Below are 20,434 nucleotides of genomic sequence, written 5' to 3'. Positions count from 1 at the left end.
CCTTCGCTGCCCCTCTGCATTTTATCGAAAAAGCTAACACCAGCATCTTTACCTGTAAAAATGCATTTATTTACAAAATATACTGGTTTTAGCTTTGACATTTATTCTGAACAATCAGTAATACATAATAAAATCAATCCATCTAAAATGAGCACTACAGTAACTTTGCAAATGCTTGATTCTTTTTTTGCAGTCTTGCAGAAATTCAGAGACCCTGGAGCTTGCTGAAAATACCAAACAAAAAAAAAATTTAGTTTTTTTTAAATAGTACACAATAAATAACACGATTCCATTTCTTGATATATGAAAGACTTGATGATTTTTTAAACTATTTAAAGACTTATTTAAGACTTCATCTTAAATACCACAGCAAAGCTTTGTGATATGATATTTCCTATATTCCAGTAAAGGTCACATGGGTATTATCAGTATCTATTATCAATTCCCTTATATTGGGGTGTTATATACCTATTTAAAAAAAACACAGCTTCTATAACAAGCCATGAAACTGAATCAGAGAGACAGAGAAGATAAATTTACACTTTTCCCATTGGGTTCCACCATGATGACTACAAACTCAGGCAAACTGAGGCAAATTTTCATCACAGTTGTAAAACCCTTTGATATTCTTATTTATGTTGCAGTTGATCTTTTTTTCAGTCATTGGAAGACCACAGTTGGAATGAATCAGCACAGATTTAGCATAGAAATCAAAGCATTAAAGTGTCTTGTTGGCTTGACTATAATCATAAAATGAACCAAGAATTGTCCCCGAGTGTAATTAACCCAAGTAACAAACATTTCCTCCAGAATCAAATTCATTTCCCAGTTGGGTCTCAGTTGTTGAACAGCATATAGTACAGTAAATCTTGCCTTTTACTTTTGGATTTTTGGATCATGCTTCTCATCACATTATTATTTGACTGCAATTTCTAAATGTATTATTTATTATATCTAATTTATTATTTCTAAATTTATTTATTATTAATTCTAGGCATCTGGATTTCTTACACTGCATATGTATGAAGCATAACAGCCTATGTTAGGTGCTAGAACATTCACTCTATTTATATAATTGATTTTCTGTGTTTCTCCTGAGAATTAGAAAATCAATAAATAAAAAAATATTTCCTTTAAACAAGAAACTGAACATATTTACCTGTCTTCAACTGTCTTGTTGGAGGGGTAGAACACCTTGAATGAAAAACCACTCCTTGGAAATGAACCCTGTAAAGAAAAATACACCACACTTGTATAAGGAAAATACCATACAAATAGTAAAACACACGCTTAAAACGTAGCTGCACTCCCTTTGGCAGTTGACCACTCACTAATTTTCCTAATATTTAAATAATTCCACTCTGTAAATTAAATGATATTTATAGAAATCTGGTACAATCTTATTTTGGTAAAAAGTAAGAAAATCTTACAGGATTTATGCAAAGGCAGTCAGTATTGGTGACAGTGAATGGGTCGTATTTATCTGCAATCACGAGCATATCTGGCACAGGATACACCCTCAAGGAGTAGTCGTAGGCCCAGTACACCGGGCTAACGTACAGCGGAAGTGGCGTCAGATGTCCTTGTGATAATATAGTCTTTACAAACTGCAAGATAAAAGTACATTTAGTTAGTCTGAACCATCTTCTACAAACCAAACTCATTCCTGCCACAACTGCAGATACCAAAGCCCTGTTAATAATGAAGTGTTGTTCCTGGTCATATTAATATTTTTAATGCGTTTCCCTCCCTCTGATTATTAATGATTTTTAGAATAAAGCAGCAGCTGTCCTGCAACAGTCAGCTGCTGTTTGTTTCTTATACAAAGTCCTTTCTGCAACCAAACAGGCAATGTTTTAAAGTCGCAATTTTTTATTTCACCTAATGGCAATCTGAATAAATTATATCCCAGCTATTCCATTGATCAGACTCTCCAACAAACCAAAAAATCTGCTTACGTGTTCCTCAAACCCGGGAAGTACCAACACTGCCATAAGTTTTGTGTTTTCTTTCTCAGGGCTTCTATTTTATTTCCTCACAATAACAGTTCACCACAAGGTCCACACTTAAACCCAGCTTTTCCCCTGAACTAGCACTTCCAATTCCCTAGAGATTTCCATTCCCTTGTCTGTTCTTCCGGGAGTTCTGGCAGTCTGTCTGCTCCAGACGCCAGCCGGTCCCCAGAAACTCCCTTCATCCAGCAGATTCCAGCCAAGGTATCTTGGCTCTTGAAGCTCTCCGCTCAGGCCCCTTGAAAACTTTTATTACCTCTAATCAGTCATGTAGGTGCAAATGGGTCCCATTTCCCTAAAAGGGTCAAAATCACTACAGCAACTTGGTGAAAAGGTCTAGTGGTGAAAGGAGAATGAGGCACAAAGCATATGCCCACTTATTCCACTAACCCTGCAGGAAGCCTAAAGACATTAGGAATTACTCTCCCATTCATCTTTTTACACTGATGGTATAATTAAATCATTAATGATAGAGGCAGAAAAGGCAGAGGAAAACTAAAGTATGCAAAAGCAGCCCAATAGCTCTAGCTGCTGATACTGGAAGTAAGTGTTGCAATAAGTAATTCTAAGTTTTCTTCATGATTCCTTCCTCTCCTAACGTGAGAAGGACACTCCTGCATGAGTAGAGGAGTGAAGGCTTCTGGTGTATACATGCACGTGTGCAAACACACGCACACAGGGAACAGGGGCATCGGTACCCACACACGGGTTCCCCACGCTCACAAAAAAAGCAGCACTACTGTGATGGAGACGAGGAAGAAAGAGTTAAGAGGAAGTTACCAAGTCAAAACCAAACAAACTGTAAAACAAATAGAAAGAGACTCAGTCACTGCAGTGAGCCAGCACTGCCCAATCGCTCGGATTCGATTCTATCAGTAAGTCCTATCAACTCCTGCTGTGCATTCATTAACCAGACTCATAACTCAACGTGCTGCGGAGATGAATCAAAAGCAGGATTAAGACTTCAAGTGAGAAGTCAGAGGAAGCAGATGACCTTTCAAAAAAGTGACATGCTGCTTTACTGCAAATGTCACTGGTTAATTGATCAAGACTCAAAAGGTAATTTGTGCTAAATCTTCCCTTTAGGAATCAATGTTTCTTGGTACAACGTTCATTGCTGCTGCATACCCACCAACAGTCAGCTGCTAGGAAGTTCTGAGTTCAAGGGCGCCTGCAGTGGGACAGTCGGAATGAATCAACACCATCAGTCAGTATCATAGTTTCAGTTATTTTACTATGAAGATGTAAATGGAAGTAATAATACTACATTTCTGGATCTCTCTTTACAATTCTTTTATCAAACTTGGTTATTCTTACAAGACTTTGCGAAGGAGTGTGTATTAAAGGAGTATGCAGCCCAGAGCACCCTAGATTCAGACCAGCTGATCAACAGAAAAAGTCAAAGAGATCTTAGCAAGAAGTGCTGAACACAACTCACTTACATGGTTAGGAATATCCATGTTGTTGCTGGGGAAGCGGACACAGTTTCTGCACATTTTGTTTACCAAATCTTCACGGAAGATAATTATTTCTTGTGTGCAATATTGAATCCTAAATGGCAAACATTAATGAAGTGAAATGAATTGGAATGAAACGCTAAAAGATGAGGATCTGTGTTAGAAAGCTGATCTTCTCCCTCTAATTTACAGCAAAATGAAAAAGTACATTTCAATTAAAATAGTACTTTCCCATCTTCCCTTCATTCCCTCCAGATTCAGAAAAACATGATGCACTTGAGCAGGTTTTTTATACTCTTTTATCAAACTTTTAGCACTACTTCCAAACCATCTTATTAAAAGTATATGCATAGACTATTTTATTTCATAGTAAATTAAAATAGGAAAGTATATGAATTTTCATCACTAATGTATTCATGTATTCATGTATTTAAAACCAGTTACAATTAATGCAAGTGAGGAATTAAAATAATTTGGAAAATTTAAGACCATTATATCTACACACAAATTAGTCATTCAGTAAAAGAGCATGAACAAGAGCAGCAAGTTAGACTGTTACCTGCAAGGATTTGTGGTGAAAAATGAAAACGGCACCAACTGTCTGAATTCATGAGTGATATTTTCAGCCAGAGGAGGTCTAAAATAAATAGCAACAGATAAAGCAGCTAAGACTCTTATCTTAACTATTTAACTCAGTATCTTAAAATTTGAAAAAATAGTGCAGCAAACTCACCGTGGTAAAATAGAACCAGGACCGGGGTCTTCAGGGCCAGGAACGAACACGAATCGGCTGCTGTAAAAAGTTCAACATATCGCTTTTATTTAAAACAATTCTAGAAGTATCCAAGTATAGGTCATATACTGCCATTACTCCACAGACGCATGTAAATAACCTATTCCGGAGGAGGGATGAGAGCTCTTCCTAACCTTTGAACCGCATAAATCACAGCTAAAGCATAAGGTACGTATCCATTCCTCACTAAAGAAGTGGAGGAACTCTAGAAACTGCTCGCCGTGAAGGGAAGATTGACTGTGGGAAGGGAGGAGGACCGAAAGTGCAGCTTGGCTCAGGACTCAGCAGTAACAGGCTCCATGATCCCATACGTGAAACCCAGATTACCCAGCAGCGTGCACCAAGAGAGCCCCGCGGTGATGCACGACGGGATCGGCCCAGGAGACGCTTGCTTAGAGCTCCCAGAGAATCCAAGAGCCATGGGTTGGCCATGCCTGCTGGAGGGGACCGCCTGATTAACCAGCTCTGCTTAGGAGCTGCTGTTAGGAATTTGCAGTGTCGGAAGCCAGAAAGGATAAGCCTGGCTGTCTCCCTGTCTTTCCTTCGTATATTCAGACTCCTATAGGAATGGTATAGTCCTCCAGGCCTGCAATGGGGCTTCCACAGAGCAGGGATGCAAGGAGGTTTGAATACAAGATTCCTTTGCAGGATTGTGTTGCTTTGGTTAGTTCTCAAACTAACGGCTGTGGAGAACCGCGTATGCAATCACGGGAAGGCAGAAAGGAGGTGGCTCCATGTCTGGTCAGCGTTTCAGATGACATCTGCTGGGGCTGGTAGAGTTTGAAAGCCTGTAGTTGCTCCTAGCAGCATGAACACTTGAACGTTAGTTTATAAAGGGGCCCTGCACAGGCTGAACCTGTGGATTTCAAGGGAGCTGCAGAAAAACAAAGGCTCCCCTAAATAGCACTTTTTGGGAATCAGGGGCCAGGTATAATGCACATGGAAAATGCTCCAGAGATCGACAGCTTCACCTTTGCTCATTCAATAGCTGCTTGCATTACCAAGGTATTCTAGATATAATCAAAACCTTACACTGCTCCCAAAATAATCTTATCAGCCTGTTACAAGACTAGCTTGCTATCTGATCATAGCTGGCTCACAATAATTGGGGAACACGAGATCTGTTCGTTTCTTAAAGTAATTCAATTAAAGCTTTTCACAAAATAAACAACTTTCCCATTTCATAGCATTTTGCTGCATACCTTTTGTGAATGCTGGGATATTCACATATTATATCTGCGAGCGCCTTCAAAGAACCTAGAGTCAGAAAAAAAAAATCTATGATACAACACCTGGTTAGACAATAAACACACATTACATGAATCACCTGTGTATTTTAATACATCAAAAATGTGTTACTCAGAAAATATGGGTTTATTTTCTGCTCTCTTAAATTGCTTTGCCATCACTATTTTAATATACTGTATGTGTCTGACTACAAAGGCTTCCCTACCTTTCAGTGACTGAATTTGATTTTTTCCATAGGGTGCAGACGAAAAATTTCCACAGAAGAAAAAGCAGGTTGGAGGTGCAGAGGAATAACCTGCGAAAACAGAGTATCTGTGAGTGTAACATCCATCCACTTCAGTATCTTTCATCATTCAGCCTCCAGCCCATTTCGTGAAAGGCAGAAACTGGAACAGCACTTCAAGCTCTGCTGCTGTTAATGCAGCTGAACCAGCTTCTTCACACAGGCTTTAGTGAGCTTAAGAAGGGCGATGGCAATGCACAGATCTCACTCCGAGGGAGCCCTCCGTTATCTGCAGGAACAGCTACAGGCCCAGTTCCAACACTGTCCACGTGTATCCAGCTAACTACTGACCCGGTCATATAATTACACCAAGTACAATTATAAATAACACAATTTAAAGACACACTCTTTCCTTAAAGAGAAAAATAGCAAGTGGGTAGCAAGTGGGATTATTATCAAACTCCATCCATCATTCCAGTTCAAGGACTCTTCTAGCGCTTAATTCAGTCTTTAGGATTATAAAGCAACAGTAACTAGAGTTGCCTGAGCATTTTAAGAATATGATGAATCCTCAAAATACTACTAATCGCATAGAAACACATGCTTTACAGCAAAAAGTAAAAAAAGAAACCCAGTCCCCATCTCTAAAACAAACATACAAATATTTACTCGGGCATTCATCTCATGCTCCAAGTTACATTCCAGGTCCCTAATAGCTGTCCCAGACTTAGATTTACTTCATTGTTTTTCAGTTCAGTTGACTTATGGGACAGAATTATTTATACCAGAGAAATGGCTAATCAATGTTCCTTCTCCTTGCTATTACTCTCAGCTATTATTTTTAGTCTGAAATTGTGAAGTTTATTACTTGTCTATAAAAAAAAAACCACTGTCTTGGAATAGTAAGTGTAATATGTGCATCCTCACAGTTCAGTTTAACCTCACCGACCAAGGTCTCCTTGTTACTTCAACGTCTGCAATCTTAGGTCAGGTTCAGTTGGCTTCAAGGATCTTGCCAACTTTTGTCAAGACAGTGAATTGGTTTTGTAACTTCTCTACTAGTGCAATAATTTGTGTCCAATTTTCTTTAAGTGAGTAGCAGTTTTTCACCCTTAATTTTAGTTTTTTTTGTTTGTTTTCTTCTTAAAGCAGCCACCCTCTCACACTTTCTACCTAAGACAGACAGGACAAGCTGTTCCAAGTGTTCTGGAATACAAAGAAGCAATTCACAGATCTCACAGACGCTTGCTATCCAAATGCTGTCAACATTACTAATGTAGTGATGTGTGGAAGAAACAGCTCATATTTTAAGAATAAATCACAACAAGGTTTCATTGGTAAAACCAGAAAGCATTCAAGAGAGAGAGCTGATCTCTAATGAAGTAAGAAGTTTTCTTTAAACCAAGCCTAGGAAGAACTTCCATAAATAAGTGAAACGTTCTTGTCACATCACATAAAATGGCTACTGTCCAAAACAATATGGTACTAACTGATTTATGAAAAGGAAGTGTCAGTTTGCAAAAATATAATATAACACAATTTTTAAAACCGTTACAGAGAGATGCAAAAGGAATGTAATAGCAGCCATGAAATGCAATAGCTATCACTAAAAGAGTGAGACTTCAGTGGCTTTGGGCTTGCGTTCAGTGGGGTCCTATAAAAAAAAAAAGCAACAGCTGGGCTTATTCTAGCTTTCTCCAAAGGGAACTTCGTCAGAAGAAAACAACATAGTAACACCAGGACTCTTGAAAACTGTTGCCTGACTCTTTTGTTTAAAAGTATGTGAAAAGGCACGCAAACCATTATTTCGCAAAAGAGCACGTTTAGATCATAGTTTGACGATAAAGTCGGCCTAACACTTAGCTGCTGCTAAAAGGAGCGCTCCTGCTCTCAGATGTACGCTGCCCAGCCTCCCCTGCGTGGATAGCGGCGCTCGTGTGAGCGACCGCACAACGAACAGCTCAGAAAGCCAAACCAGCCTAAAGTTAATTCTCCAGCAAGGCGGTTTGTGTCCTGCTGGGATGGTTTGCTGAACTGGCTCACCACGCGGCCAAAGTTCTCAGCCCAGGCCAGGGAGGGGACGGGAACACCCGGCCACAGCAGGGCACGAGGACAGAGCCGTTCGCACCTACCTGAAAACATTGTGTGAAGCTTTTCTAGTACTTCTGCTTGGTCCAGCCATACATCGGAAACGAACACGAACATGGCGTCTTCATTTTCATCCTCCAGCTGTTTCAGTTTTGCAGAAGCCTTTACTGAAGCTGAAGATGGCCCTCCAAAGAAGTTTATATTTCCATAGTAGGCTCTACATTATTAAAATGTTTAGGTTAATTCTGTTTGCTTCCCAAATCATTACTAGTTTTGATTATGGCTCATTTGAACCATTTTGATTATTATTATTATGATGAAAGATAGCTCAGATGGTATCAGTAATCATTTGGTGTTTCACGGAGAAACCAATGAAGAGGAATGGCAGTCATCCAGGTATAAAACACAGGTGCTGCCCTGCCATAATTTAACAGATCATCTCAGGGTAGTATTTATCCCGTGTTCTCTCCCATATCCATTCCTTGAGCAACATATGCATCCCTTTTTCTTATTTCCATATAATAGTTGCCTAGTCTTGCAACTCAAAATGGCGTATATCACAATTATTAATAATACGCAGAACCCAGTGGCCTTTGGGAGGGTTTTTTCTGCTAAGACTACGGGCTTTAGCTACAGTCCAAGTGGACTGGCGAGTCACAGCATTGCCTATCTTCTTAACAGTGTATTTATCTTGAAGCGTTTGGTGAGGCGAACATTAGCATATTTAATGTCACAGAAATTAAAAAATAATAATGCTATTACTTGAAAGTCATAACAAAATACATAGAGTGAGGCTGGCAAAGTCAGGTTTATACCTAGTGGCAGCAGAAGGCTCAGTAGGCGGAAATCCAAAAGCGTTCACATGAAAAACTTCATCTTCATACCAACCTAAGACATTTTTCAACAACAAAATACCCTTTAGTTTTTCTAATAACATCATGTCCTAGACATTAGTCAGAGGGTTGGCAGCTAGTCTAGCTAGTCCCAGCCTCCATCAATCCCTCTCTCGTGACAGCACCAGCGTCTGGTGGTGAACCGGACCAGGGAATTCTCTGGCTGCAAAACAGGCTAAGCAAGAAACTTTGCTATTTTTCACCCCAATCGTTTCTTCGAGTGGTTTTACTGTACAGCTACACAAACAACCATTTCAATCCAGCTGAAGGAGAATGTAGGGGAACAGGAACCATTTTCACGGGCCTTGCCTTGAACGAAGTCTACATCAAACTGCATCCTTTCTCAAGAGCTGTTCCTTCTGTTAAAGTCATAGAGTGATACTTGTCCCTGCTACCATTCTTCCTCTTAACTTCTATTTAGTTTATTTCACAAATTTTAAACACAAGATACATTATTAGAAAATAAGCTGGGATTATGCATATTGCATAGAGTAAAATCCTACAAACATCACCATCCATCATTTTGCTAAAACACACCCAAGACTCCGAAACTGTAGGCTCTTACATCATCTTAATGAGAAGTCTCATCAAAGACTCTGAAGGACTGAAGCTTTGCCACCAAAAAGCAGCATTTTCAGATTGTTAAATCGTACGGTTCAGTTATTCTAGTCTGTTTTCCTAATCCAGCCACATCTCCAGGCATGTTGTAGCCAGGCTGAGGCCAGTCCTCAAAGCTGCTACAGATGCTCAGATCCCATTGACATCACTGAAAACCACAGAATTTCACAGAGCTCTGTGTCTGCCTCCAGAGCCCACGAGATAACGACAGAGCAGGAAAAGATCCAATTTTCGGGCCCAAAATCTCAGTCACAAACCCAGGTCAGGGACAAGCCTCACCAATGTGAGACTCGTCTCTTTAGCCAAATGTAGCAGACATGTAATTGCAGCAACAGTCCAAGAACAGAATAACTTATTACAAATTAGGAAAAATATTCTGCTTTACCTTCTGCCAAAACAAAGCATGATTCAGTATATAAACCACTGTGAAACTGGTACGGAACGGTTAAGAAATATATTATTCTTAGATCTGGACTCTGAAATTAGTTCTCTGAAATTTATTTTCCAGCTGGTGGTGTACTACATTTGGACAATACTGAAAGTTCACAGGCTGTCTTAAGAGTCAGGCGATCACCTGGGAGCTGAGCTGTAAGCTCATGAACAGCACAGAAACAGGTACGCGCTCTGCTTCCACTACAAGGAACACTAACCTTGTCCTAGCGGTCTCTGTGAAAGGGCACTGAGCTGCAGCAACCCAGTAATTTGCAAAAGAAAAAAAAAAAAGATGGGGCTGCAATTTTCTATTCAAAAAAGGTAAATATTTAATTATTTATTCGTTCAATCTGAAATGCTCCAGGTCTATAGAACATTTCTTCAAGTTTTAAATCACAAATAAAGGATATTGCTTTACTAAGGTCTAGCTGGACGACTCCTGTAGGATCTTCTAGGAAAAATTTCCCCTAAAAAAAAGGAAAAAATTTTTGAATTAATAAAGTAAAACACATCCAAACACATAAATGTTTTAATCAGAAGCATCTATCAATCAGCATCTAGAAATGGTTTAGCCAAGTGTTTACTATTACAAGCTCAGAGCAGAGTGGCAGAACAAAAAACGATGCAGTTTATAATAACTGTATTTTAGCAGCTTCCCTTAGATAGGCTGCAATTTTGATTGCTAGTGCACGTCTCCTCTACAATCATGGTCAAATGCAATGGCAAGTCCAAAAAATGTTCTGGAGGCTACAGGGTTCAAAACTGAGGTATGGCTAGAAAATGTAACTGGTTCCGGTTACTGACATGAAGCATTACAAAATTCTGCACTCTGAAGAGTAAAGCATGTTCCCTTACGCACTAGCATCGACAGCTCGTGAAAAAGTCTCTTTTTAGGGAACGGATCTCAAACCATTGGCCACTGATAGAGGTCTGGCCATCAACTTATATGAACAGGATAAAGTGATGAGAAATTTAAACCACCCTATTTGCTAATATATTATAATGCGGAAAGTACGGTGACCTAGATATCCCCCAGTAAAAAGCAACCTACCTCCTTGAGCTGAGTTATCATCCCAAGGACAATCACTTCCCCCACTTTAGCTGTATTGCCCAATAGAGTTTCTATGGTTTTAAGCTGGAATCAAAGGCAAAGAATTAAGTAATTAAATAATTCAATCAAACTCTCCATATATCTATTCTTAAGCAAGAAAGAGCACTGCACAGTGCATATTTTCACATAAATGCACAAATGAGCTATGGCACTATTCAGGCTTACTAGAAAAATCAGGGATACATTTCTGAATGTCAAATGTAGCAGAGTTTTGGAAAAGATTTCCACTAATGGCTGCTAGCATAAAGAACTGCTCAGCAAGTAAATATTCATTGTGGGGGGGGGTTTTTTGCTTGCAAGTGGATTAAAACTGAAAACAACAGTGGTAAATTCTGCTCTTGCATAAGAACGTCAATTGTAATAACGCAGGCTCCTCAGGAGGATCCAATCCGAACCACAAGGCCAGCCCGCGTTCACCCAGTAACACCAATGACTTCTACTGAAGAAGCTCAGCCGGACAACAAGGGACACTCCAGGGTAAGGGCAGGTGATACAACATAACGGGCTGTCTGCCGTTCCCGGACAAACTTATTTTGGCTGTCGAGTTGGAGTTGAGAGAGACAATCCTCTTACAATGCCAGCATAAACAATACGTATGCCAGTGCTGATAGGAAGGACGGGAAGCAGTCCAGAGGGAAAGATGCCTATAAAGTCTGGATGGAGATGCAAGCTCAGCTCAGCTAAGATCAGTTGTTTTTTTCTACATGACAGTAGGCTGGGAACAAGCAAGTTGAGCAAAGCAAAAGCGGTCACTTCGTACCCAGTGACAAACACACGCACAGAGTCTTTTTTAACGTATAATAATTATATAATATGGAGAGACCATCTGAGAAAGCTGCGATGGGAACAGAGCAGACTAAAGTCATGACCTTATTCAGTTCTACGTTTGTGAATTTAGTGCTTATGAAAGAAAGAAGCGGGGAAAAAATATCCCCAAACAAAGGGAAGCAAAGCGTGGTAAGGTGATCAGCTCTTGCACTTCTGCCTCAGGAAGCCACAGTTCTTGTGGACTTTATAGCTGCTTTTGAGCGCCTTGGTCCCCATGCCGATCTGAGCCAATAACCGCATTTTTGACACTCCGACTAAAAATGACAGAAAATAACTAATTTGCATTGATTACCCACACTGGATGTAAAAATAAGTTGTCACTGAAGAACTATTACTGCATTAAAGTATAACTCCTGGTACAATTCCCTCTGAGGAAAAAAAAAGATTTTTTTTTTACCTGGAATTTGCTCCTACTGTCATCAGGATGAACAACGACTACTGAAGGAGTAAACAACTCATGTCTATGAGTCCTCTGCAGAAACCAAAATTGAAGTAATCAGTTTAAAAAAAAGAAGTGCTGTCAAAAAGACAGTTCATTATAGCCACTCTACAAAATGCTTTTTCAAGTCCTCTTACTCTATTTTATCCAGCAGCTTTTGATTTGTTGAGCATGATCAGTTCTTTCGGCTAGGATTTGTTTCTAAGAAATAGATTATCAATAATAGTGCACAATAAAACTAAGCCCAAAGGATAACAGTGCATCTGTAATTGTTTCAAAAGTTGTTTCTGACAGTTCGGAAGGAAGGAAGGAAGAGAGCAAGGGAAGGTATACTGTGTTAACTGCTAAGTATGTGGAAAAGAGCTGGTAATCTCTTCAGGGCAGAGCGTATCAAAATAAGCACTCTTTTTTAAAATAACAGGAGTAGGCAACACTTTAACACATAAACTGCAGAGAGTATGAAAAAAACTGCGCTATAGAAGTTTTCACTTCTTTCAATGTTTTTTATGCAGTCTGAAAGCCTCCTCTTGGAGCAGACACATCGCTCTCGGTCCATATAACATGAGCAGTAATCAATGACATTGGCAGCCCTCACCCACCGAGTGACTTGAACCTTCACTTTTCTGGAGGTCTGAAAGGAATAAACACGATAACCAAACACAAAACCTCTACCACAGAGAGCCCATATAAAACTGTCAGATAAAGAGGTGCAATAGCACAATATCGTCTAGGAAAAGAGGAGGCCTCGGGATCCCGGTACGTTCTGTTGGCATCTCCACGTGCCATTCACAGAAACCGACGGGAGCATGCCAATATCAGCAGGTTTCACTAATTCTGATCACTGTTTGTACTGACTAAAGGGTCTTTAGTTAATCGTCAGCTGGTCCTCCTAGGGTAGATATTCCCAAATTTCCATACACGCACTACTAGTGGCAGCAAATCCCAACTGCACGTAGAGAGGGAGTTGCTGCTGCTCCCAGGTGTCCGACTGTGGGCGTGCAACTTCCCCGTGGTCCAAGGGACGAGCAGCTCACGCAGGCAGCTCGGAGCCCACCACGCGCGGCCAAAAAGCTGCGGCCACCGCCCGGGTGCACGCGGGTGCTTCACCCACGGCTTCGGTCAGGGGCTGTGCACCCGCAGTTAGCTCTGCGCGGTACCCGCCGGCACGGCGCACGACCCGTCCTGTGGATGAGCCCACCAACACCAGCAGTTAGCACAAACGCCTGCCAAACATTTAACATTAACATTGTCTAAGAACATAGAAGAATAGCATTTTGTTCTTGTCTCTTGTGAAACAAAGCAAAACTTTTTCTGACCTGTTGTAAGATGGAGTAGCGTTCACGAAATAACTCTGCTTTATCTCTGGCAGTTCCAAATAAATTGGGTACAGGAATGTTGGTCATCGACAGACTGCAAGAAGTTTTGCAAAATCATGATAGATAGGTTACATACCCAGTAATGATTTGTTAATCTAAAAGTTGTAGGAAGTTCCAAAAGCTACAGTACTGCTGCATAATTTATTTATTCAGAAAGGAAGATTTCTGCTAGTGATGCTGTGTTTATTCGTTCTGAAGGCTACATCCATTTCATTTCCCTCTAACTCACAGTCCTCAAGATTTATCTTTCCACCTGAATGGGACTGGGTAGAAATCAGTGTTTTAAGTGGTTATGTCTTTTAAGTAGCTATGACCAAAAATATTTTCTTCCTCTCGGTTAGCGCACTGTCTTCATGGAGTTCTCTGCTTCTGATAGCCTAGAAAGCTAGAGAGTGACATTGGAATTAAATTCTTACTGCAAAAACACAGAATGCTTTCGCTGGGCCAGCAGAATCATGAACCAATGCTAGAAAACAAGTTGCATAGGTGCAGCCCTTCACAACGAACCGCAATCCATTCCTCAGCTAAGCTTTTTGAAAGCACAACCTCTTTGTGGCTCAGCATCTTTGTCTGGGCTGCTTGCTGTTAAAGGTAAATTCTTTAGCTAGCAAAATATTTACAGCCAATACTTGCAGCTACTTCTCCCTTTCTCCAACTATGGAATCGCCTGTAGCTGCTAACTTAACTTTTTTTTAAACATTCTGTAACTCTCTTTAGAAAGCCCCGGGACTTCTGGGAGCTGTAAGCTACAGTCTGAGAAATAAATACAGGCAACCGACAGACCAAATTTATTTAAAAAATTAAACAGCCAAATAGAAAGAAAGCAAACACAAAACTTATTGGTGTATGTCCTTAGCCTTACTGTCTCTTTTAGTCATTAAATAGCATAAATATGGTCTAAACATTTTTTATCTGATAAACACCTACGTTTCAGAGCCAGTAACATCACAGGCACCACAGAATACACTGCCACAGGAGAAATAGATGGCATGTTTGGGCTTCAAGCTGTTGGACTAGGGAAAACCCAATGGCACATTTATTTATGAGCCATCATTTATCACAGAGCCTGCCTGGCTCTTTAGAGAGTATGAAACAAAATTATCTCACTTTCTCACACAAGGCTCAAAAGAGGAGACCCAAGAGGGAAAGATTAGAAAACAGACATTTAAACTTATAGAAATAGAGACTTTAAAAAAATAAACAAGTAGCTGAAAAAATACGTGAGACTTACGGTAAAAACTTCTTTCTTTCTGAGTTATAAATATAACGTGGAATATCGAAGGCCCCAATAATGCTGAAAACATTTTCTCTGAAATCAAAATACATTTACAGCATTATTTGAAGTAGAAAAAACAAACACTAAGAAAACAAAACACCTGAATCAAACAGTATTGATTTTATTCACTATCACTGTGTGCTATTACCCTTTTTCCCTCTTCACTTTACCTATTGGCTATTATAGCACCTTCTAACTCAAAGAAAGAGAAACTTTAGAAACTGTGCACACAGATTTCACTTTTGAGGCTTAAAATACATTACATATATGAAGTGACACAAAGAAAGTCACACTCAAGCTGTCTGCACTGCAAAGATTCCAACAACTTTGAGAAAAGTCAAAACCAAATGTGCTTCACACTGAGGAGCTGTGGGATCACAGTATCTAATTGACACGCTTAATAAACCATTTATCTTCACAATTTGCATTACAACGTCAATACACAAAGTAAACATTAAAGAAAATGCATTCATTACAATCACAAATAAAGCTCTCAGAAGCTCAAATAATTGCTCTCTGCTTAGTTATCAAAGAGTGAAAAATCAATCATGGTTTTCAAAAAACAACCCTGCTATGCAAAAGGCAGAACCAAGCACCCTGGAGGAAAAGTCTCCCAAGTGCTTTCAGAAAAGAGGTATCTTATGAAAGACAGAAAAATAATGTTATATGAGTTTGATCTGGAGAAAAGGAAATAAAGAAATGCGCAGAAGTAAAAGTTCTCTCTAAAACATGGCTATTGGTTCATTTTATGGGTTATTATTCAGCTTGTATCATATGTAACACACAACCATAGCATTTTAATTCCAGAATGTCAGCATTATATTTAGAATCCCCTACAGGCCTATCCATGAGAACAAATTTTCTAAGAAGGAACATTACTAACCTTCAAAAGGCAGTATCAGGAAGACAAAAGCACAAAGCAATTACTGCATGCGTAGCGCTGCAGAAAATGCCTGACATTTATTTCCCTAGAAGAAATAAGGGAATGCATACCAACTCCCATAAACATCATATAAAAAATAATGTCACCGTACACAGTTTCATCTAATGCTTGGCTACATTCTTGGACGGCTGCTTCCACTGTGGATTGTTCAATCATATTAGATGACACTGAAAAGAACATTTCAAAAGATTAAAATTGCAGCCTATGAAAAGCGGTAAGTAAGAAAGTATGTAGGTCTCAATATTTTACAAAAATGGTTCAGTCACCTAAGAGGAATATATTACACAAATAACCATATTTTCTATAAGCTAATGACACGTACTGTTTTCTCTATCAATTTTTTACAAACAGATACTTAATCCCCTTACCAGAAGGATGCATCTCCAAAAAAATTAACCCACACACATATTGTGCCCATCATTAATTCACTAAACATGGAGAACAAGATAATTATAGTTTATGTAAAGCTGCCAAATATACTACAAAAGTGTTAGATGTGAACTTTCACATTCTGGAGGTTAATTTTGTTCCAGAACATTATCACACAGATTGCTGTCATAAATAAGTATTCAAACAGTTTAACACAATCTTGGAGATAGGCACATTGCTGTCTTCATGGATGTTAAACTGATCACTGAAATTCAAAAACATTTTCTAAATACCTATGTTTCACTGAATTTGAAGGGAAGACCAATGCACAGATTCACAGAAGGACTTGGCTTAGTGACAGTCAGTGTTGCCAAGCCCGACTGCTGGGCTCCTGGAGCAGAAATCAGTACGCAAAAATCAGCACCGGAGTTCCCTATCCAAGGCATGGGACTTAAAACAAGAATTTCCGAAAGATAGTGCTGAATAGCAAAGCAAAAAGGGCACTATGTGAGCTAGAAGGAATCACAGCAGGGACCAGAACATCTGAATTGTACATCTACCTTCTTCTCAAACAACTCCCTGCAGTTAGCTGTACAAGACTGGAATTTATAGCACAAAATCCCACCTTGGACAAAGGCTAGTGTCAGAGAGTACACTAACTGCAACCATATTGGTCCTAGAACTTCTTGTACTGGTTTGAATTTGCTCAAAAATGTTGATGAGTTAATTTGTACCACTAGGCTTTACGCTGGATCAGGACCAGCTCTCTACACTGTTTTGACTCTCTGTTTGATCAGCGATCAGCTGTTTTCCCAAGGCTAGTGTACGAACCTAAAGCCATCCTAACCTCTCTACTGGGTGCTCTAGTTAAACTACATACATGGCAAGCACATGTCCACCCTCGATCTAATTCAGTTTAGACAGGATAGGCTGAAAGGTTTCCCCAATTCATCTAAGGCCTCGTATTTAGATCACACTTTTATGGATTTGAATCTTCTCAGCCGGAAAATTAAACTGAGCCCAGGTTTCCTAGTTCTCATGGGTTCTGATCTGTAAACACACATATATGCCAGGTATCAGCGCTACCTTCTTCGGTCACGTGCTTTAACTAAAAGTGCTACAGCTCATACATTTTGTGCTGTCTGGCTGTCAGGTATGTTCTGAGCACCTTGCACTCAGGAGTAGGGACATTTCTCATAAGTTTCTCATGTATTTATGGATTTTCCAAGAGTTTTCTGGATTGCACTTTTGGACTTACTCATCTATGGACTCTGACAATGTCTCACACACCAAGCAGGTACAGCTTCTCCAGTGCTACAGTGCCCCAACTGTTATCAGCACCTTCTGCCCAGTGTTACTGCCATAAGATCAGGTTGGTATAACAGAGCATCGACGTTTGCCTTACTGCTTCAGAGGAAATCCAGGTGTTGGTTAAACTCCATCCACGGTTGGTTTAAATTAATATGCTGGGCTGTTACACTGGTGCACTTGCATCTGCCACTCCACTCGGCTGCGAGGGCAGTGATCTCTGAACTGAGACAAGTAACTGTTCAGGTTTCCGTCTTCTTACAGTCACAGCTAAGCTCCCAGGATTATAGCTGTCAACAACCTTATCCCTTTTCTGGATCTGGACTGCTGAATATCACCTAAAGTAATTTCTCATGATTTCTTTGGTTTATTTTAATACTTAAAATGATAGTTTCAGATGCAAAGAGGCCCATACAAACTCAGTTAGGTGCTGTTCTGAGCTGGCATTGAAGAATTTTGCTGCTCGTGGAAAAGTCAGGAGGTACCAAGCTGCCAACTTTTTAAATGGCAAAATTATACTGCCTTTTGCCGACACGGCAAACTTCAGTATTTAGCACCACAAAAAGTCCACAAATACATTTATCATGATCAGTCTGGCAGATTAGAACGACACCTTAGCGCATAAGCTGCCAGCAGCTCTGTCTTTGTCTAAATAACATTGTAAGGGCAAGATAAAGTTAGCAAGCTTAGGAAAAAAACTGTTTACTTACAAGGCTGTTTTTCAACGGCATCAATGATGTTTTCAATTACATCTTCAAGCTCTACTTCATTGATGGACTGAAGAGCTTCAGTAAGATAGTTAATAGCATCCCTAATTTGAATGAAGAAAGTTAGCTCAAGAAGCAATTAATATTCACTAAAGTTTATACAAACGATGCACTGGAAGGGACCTGTGGGATCATGTGGTCCAACCTTCTGTTGGAAGCAGGGCCTTAAGGGATGTTACCCAGGGCTTGAACGTTTCAGATCTCCCTCCAGAATGTGTCAGATCTCCCTCAGTGAGGGAGTTCCCACTTCTCCACTCAACCCATGTTTCATTGTTCTTACAGTGAATAGTTTGGGTTGTTGTTTTTTTTTCCAGTTTGTGCCTGTTGCCTCTTGTCCTGACCCTGTGCATCCTTGGGTAGCACCTCCATCTTCTTTACAACCATCTTTTAGGTCTAGAAGACTGAAATTAGATCCTCCCCCCCACCCCGGGCCTATCCTTCTCTAGGCAAATAAACACAAATAAAAATGAGAATTAGGGCAACACGCGAAGCGAGGACTAGGAATTCCTTGCTTCCCTCGCCCTTAGACCGCAGAGCAGCGGTTAGAGACAACGATTTTGTGATCGGCATCACGCATGGGCCAGCCAAAACCCGCGTTTCGGTGGGCAGCGGCCTTGGCGCGGCGGGAGCCCTGCATGGGGGGGGGGGGGGGGGGGGGCAGAATAATCACGTCCCCCCGGCGCCAGCAACAGACCGGGACCGATATAGAAACACCGTTAAAAGCGGGGTTCGGGCGGGAAATCGCCTCAGGAGGGAGCGCGCGGGGGGGGGGGGGGGCTGCTGCCGGGCCCGGCCGGGGAGCGCCGCCGCCGCCCGGTGCCGATGCCGGTGCCGGCCTCGGTCCCGGTGCCGTTGCCGGTCCCGGTGCTGGTGCCGGTACTCACGCGCGCAGCAGCAGCCCGCGCACGCGGAACGCAGTGCCCAAGCGGCGCCGCAGCCGCGGCGGCTCCATGGCGGGCGGTTGGCGCCAAGCGGCGCCGCGCCGCCCTCCCGCCGGCCCGGCCCGGCCCCGGGGCGGGCGGAGGCTGCGGCCCGGCCCCCGGGGCTGCCCGGCCCCAGCGCTGACACTAGCTGCACCATCGAATCACCCACCATGATATTTTCTTGCTTCCCAGGCCGCGCGGCGTCGCCGAGGCCCGGCGCGGTCCGTTTCGCGTCACGACAGGGGCTTGTTTCCACGCGTGGGTGCCATTAGCCCGTGAGGCGGCGCGGGACGTTTCTCCCCGCCATGCTTCGTTCGCTCCTTGGATCGGTCTCGTCCAAGTTTTTCCAGCCCCGGGATCAGGGCTGTTAGCCGGCGACCGTAATGCTGCAGCGTGTTGCTTGGTCGTACGCTCTCTTTCATGCATCGGCTTCACCTTTTCGCTGCTTTGTGTGACGGTTTTCATGCCAGGAAGGGAGCACAGTGATCCCCGCCGCTTCGTTTTTATGCTTTTGCACACCGGCGGCAACTGTGCTACCTGAGCGCCAAGTTTACCGGCACGACCCTTAGTCACCGCAGAGTTTAATAAACTCTTAGCTCTTCCGTTTGCCACCCCAGAGCAGCGACTGACACCTCCCAGCACTGTGAGGCAGGGATACCTTCCAGCCGATCCTGTCTTTGCCGGCAAGCACACGACTGTCCTCTCTGTTGTCTTTACCCACAGCCACCAAAAGAGGCTGCAGGGATGTAAGGCCAGGTAAAAAAAAAAAAAAGTCAGACTATTTTCTATAGTCTGTTCCCAGCTGAATCATTTACCAGTCAGTCCTCGTTCGGGAGGAAGCTCATGGGTGAAGCTGAATCTACTCTCTTTAGATGCAAAGCTACCGTTCAACGGGTCTCAGTTATTTTGGCAGGAAATATGGTCCCTTTTTCAGTTCAGACACACAGCTATCTTTAGGTGCAAATTATGATCCCAATGTTTACATCAGATCTCCTGTTTGCTAAGATAACTGCTTATTCTCCTTTACAGAAAATCTAATTTTGGCATCTAGCTCACGTCTCACCTGCAAAAGGAAGGTAACCCTCTTCTAACAAAAAGAAAGCATTTTCTTTTGAAATTCTGGAATATAAAGCATACTCCTGCAGCATCCTGCTGTACGTGGGGTTTTGTTAGATTGCCAGGAGCCTCCCACCGGAGATATAAAAGTATTCTAGCGTGAGCTGTAGACTCCTGTTGCACGAAGCCATCTGTCTCCTACTCTGGAAGTTGCGCCCAGCCCCTCGTCTCCGCCGTCTGTCACGACTTTGCTGGACATCACGGTGCTGGAGTC

At 41.6% G+C, this 20,434-nt stretch overlaps 1 protein-coding gene across 1 annotated transcript; it reads right to left on the bottom strand.

Moving 5' to 3' along the window:
* Window positions 1-42: 42 nt before the first annotated feature.
* Window positions 43-19,166, bottom strand: POLE2 (DNA polymerase epsilon 2, accessory subunit). The gene is made up of 19 exons (XM_067295205.1): window positions 19,066-19,166; window positions 18,125-18,225; window positions 15,829-15,904; window positions 14,750-14,827; window positions 13,459-13,552; window positions 12,101-12,175; window positions 10,816-10,899; window positions 10,175-10,231; window positions 9,718-9,766; window positions 8,637-8,709; window positions 7,866-8,038; window positions 5,716-5,805; window positions 5,465-5,519; window positions 4,203-4,262; window positions 4,029-4,106; window positions 3,455-3,563; window positions 1,431-1,607; window positions 1,160-1,227; window positions 43-224 (listed from the first exon to the last, which is right to left on the bottom strand). The coding sequence occupies exons 1-19, from the start codon at window positions 19,131-19,133 to the stop codon at window positions 206-208; spliced, it is 1,584 nt and encodes a 527-aa protein (XP_067151306.1). The 5' UTR covers window positions 19,134-19,166; the 3' UTR covers window positions 43-205.
* Between the last annotated feature and the right edge of the window lie 1,268 nt (window positions 19,167-20,434).

This window comes from Apteryx mantelli, chromosome 4, assembly GCF_036417845.1.
Source record: "Apteryx mantelli isolate bAptMan1 chromosome 4, bAptMan1.hap1, whole genome shotgun sequence".
Taxonomy (NCBI): domain Eukaryota; kingdom Metazoa; phylum Chordata; class Aves; order Apterygiformes; family Apterygidae; genus Apteryx; species Apteryx mantelli.
Note: the sequence above shows the minus strand (reverse complement) of the source record. Positions and strands in the feature narration are given on the sequence as shown.

Coding starts and splice junctions, on each gene's coding strand:
- POLE2 (XM_067295205.1), bottom strand. CDS start 19,133: ATGGAGCCGCCGCGGCTGCGGCGCCGCTTGGGCACTGCGTTCCGCGTG. Junction 15,905..18,124: donor TGCCGTTGAAAAACAGCCTT/GTAAGTAAACAG, acceptor TGTTCTTTTCAG/TGTCATCTAATATGATTGAA. Junction 9,767..10,174: donor AGCTAGACCTTAGTAAAGCA/ATATCCTTTATT, acceptor ACCGTTCCGTAC/CAGTTTCACAGTGGTTTATA.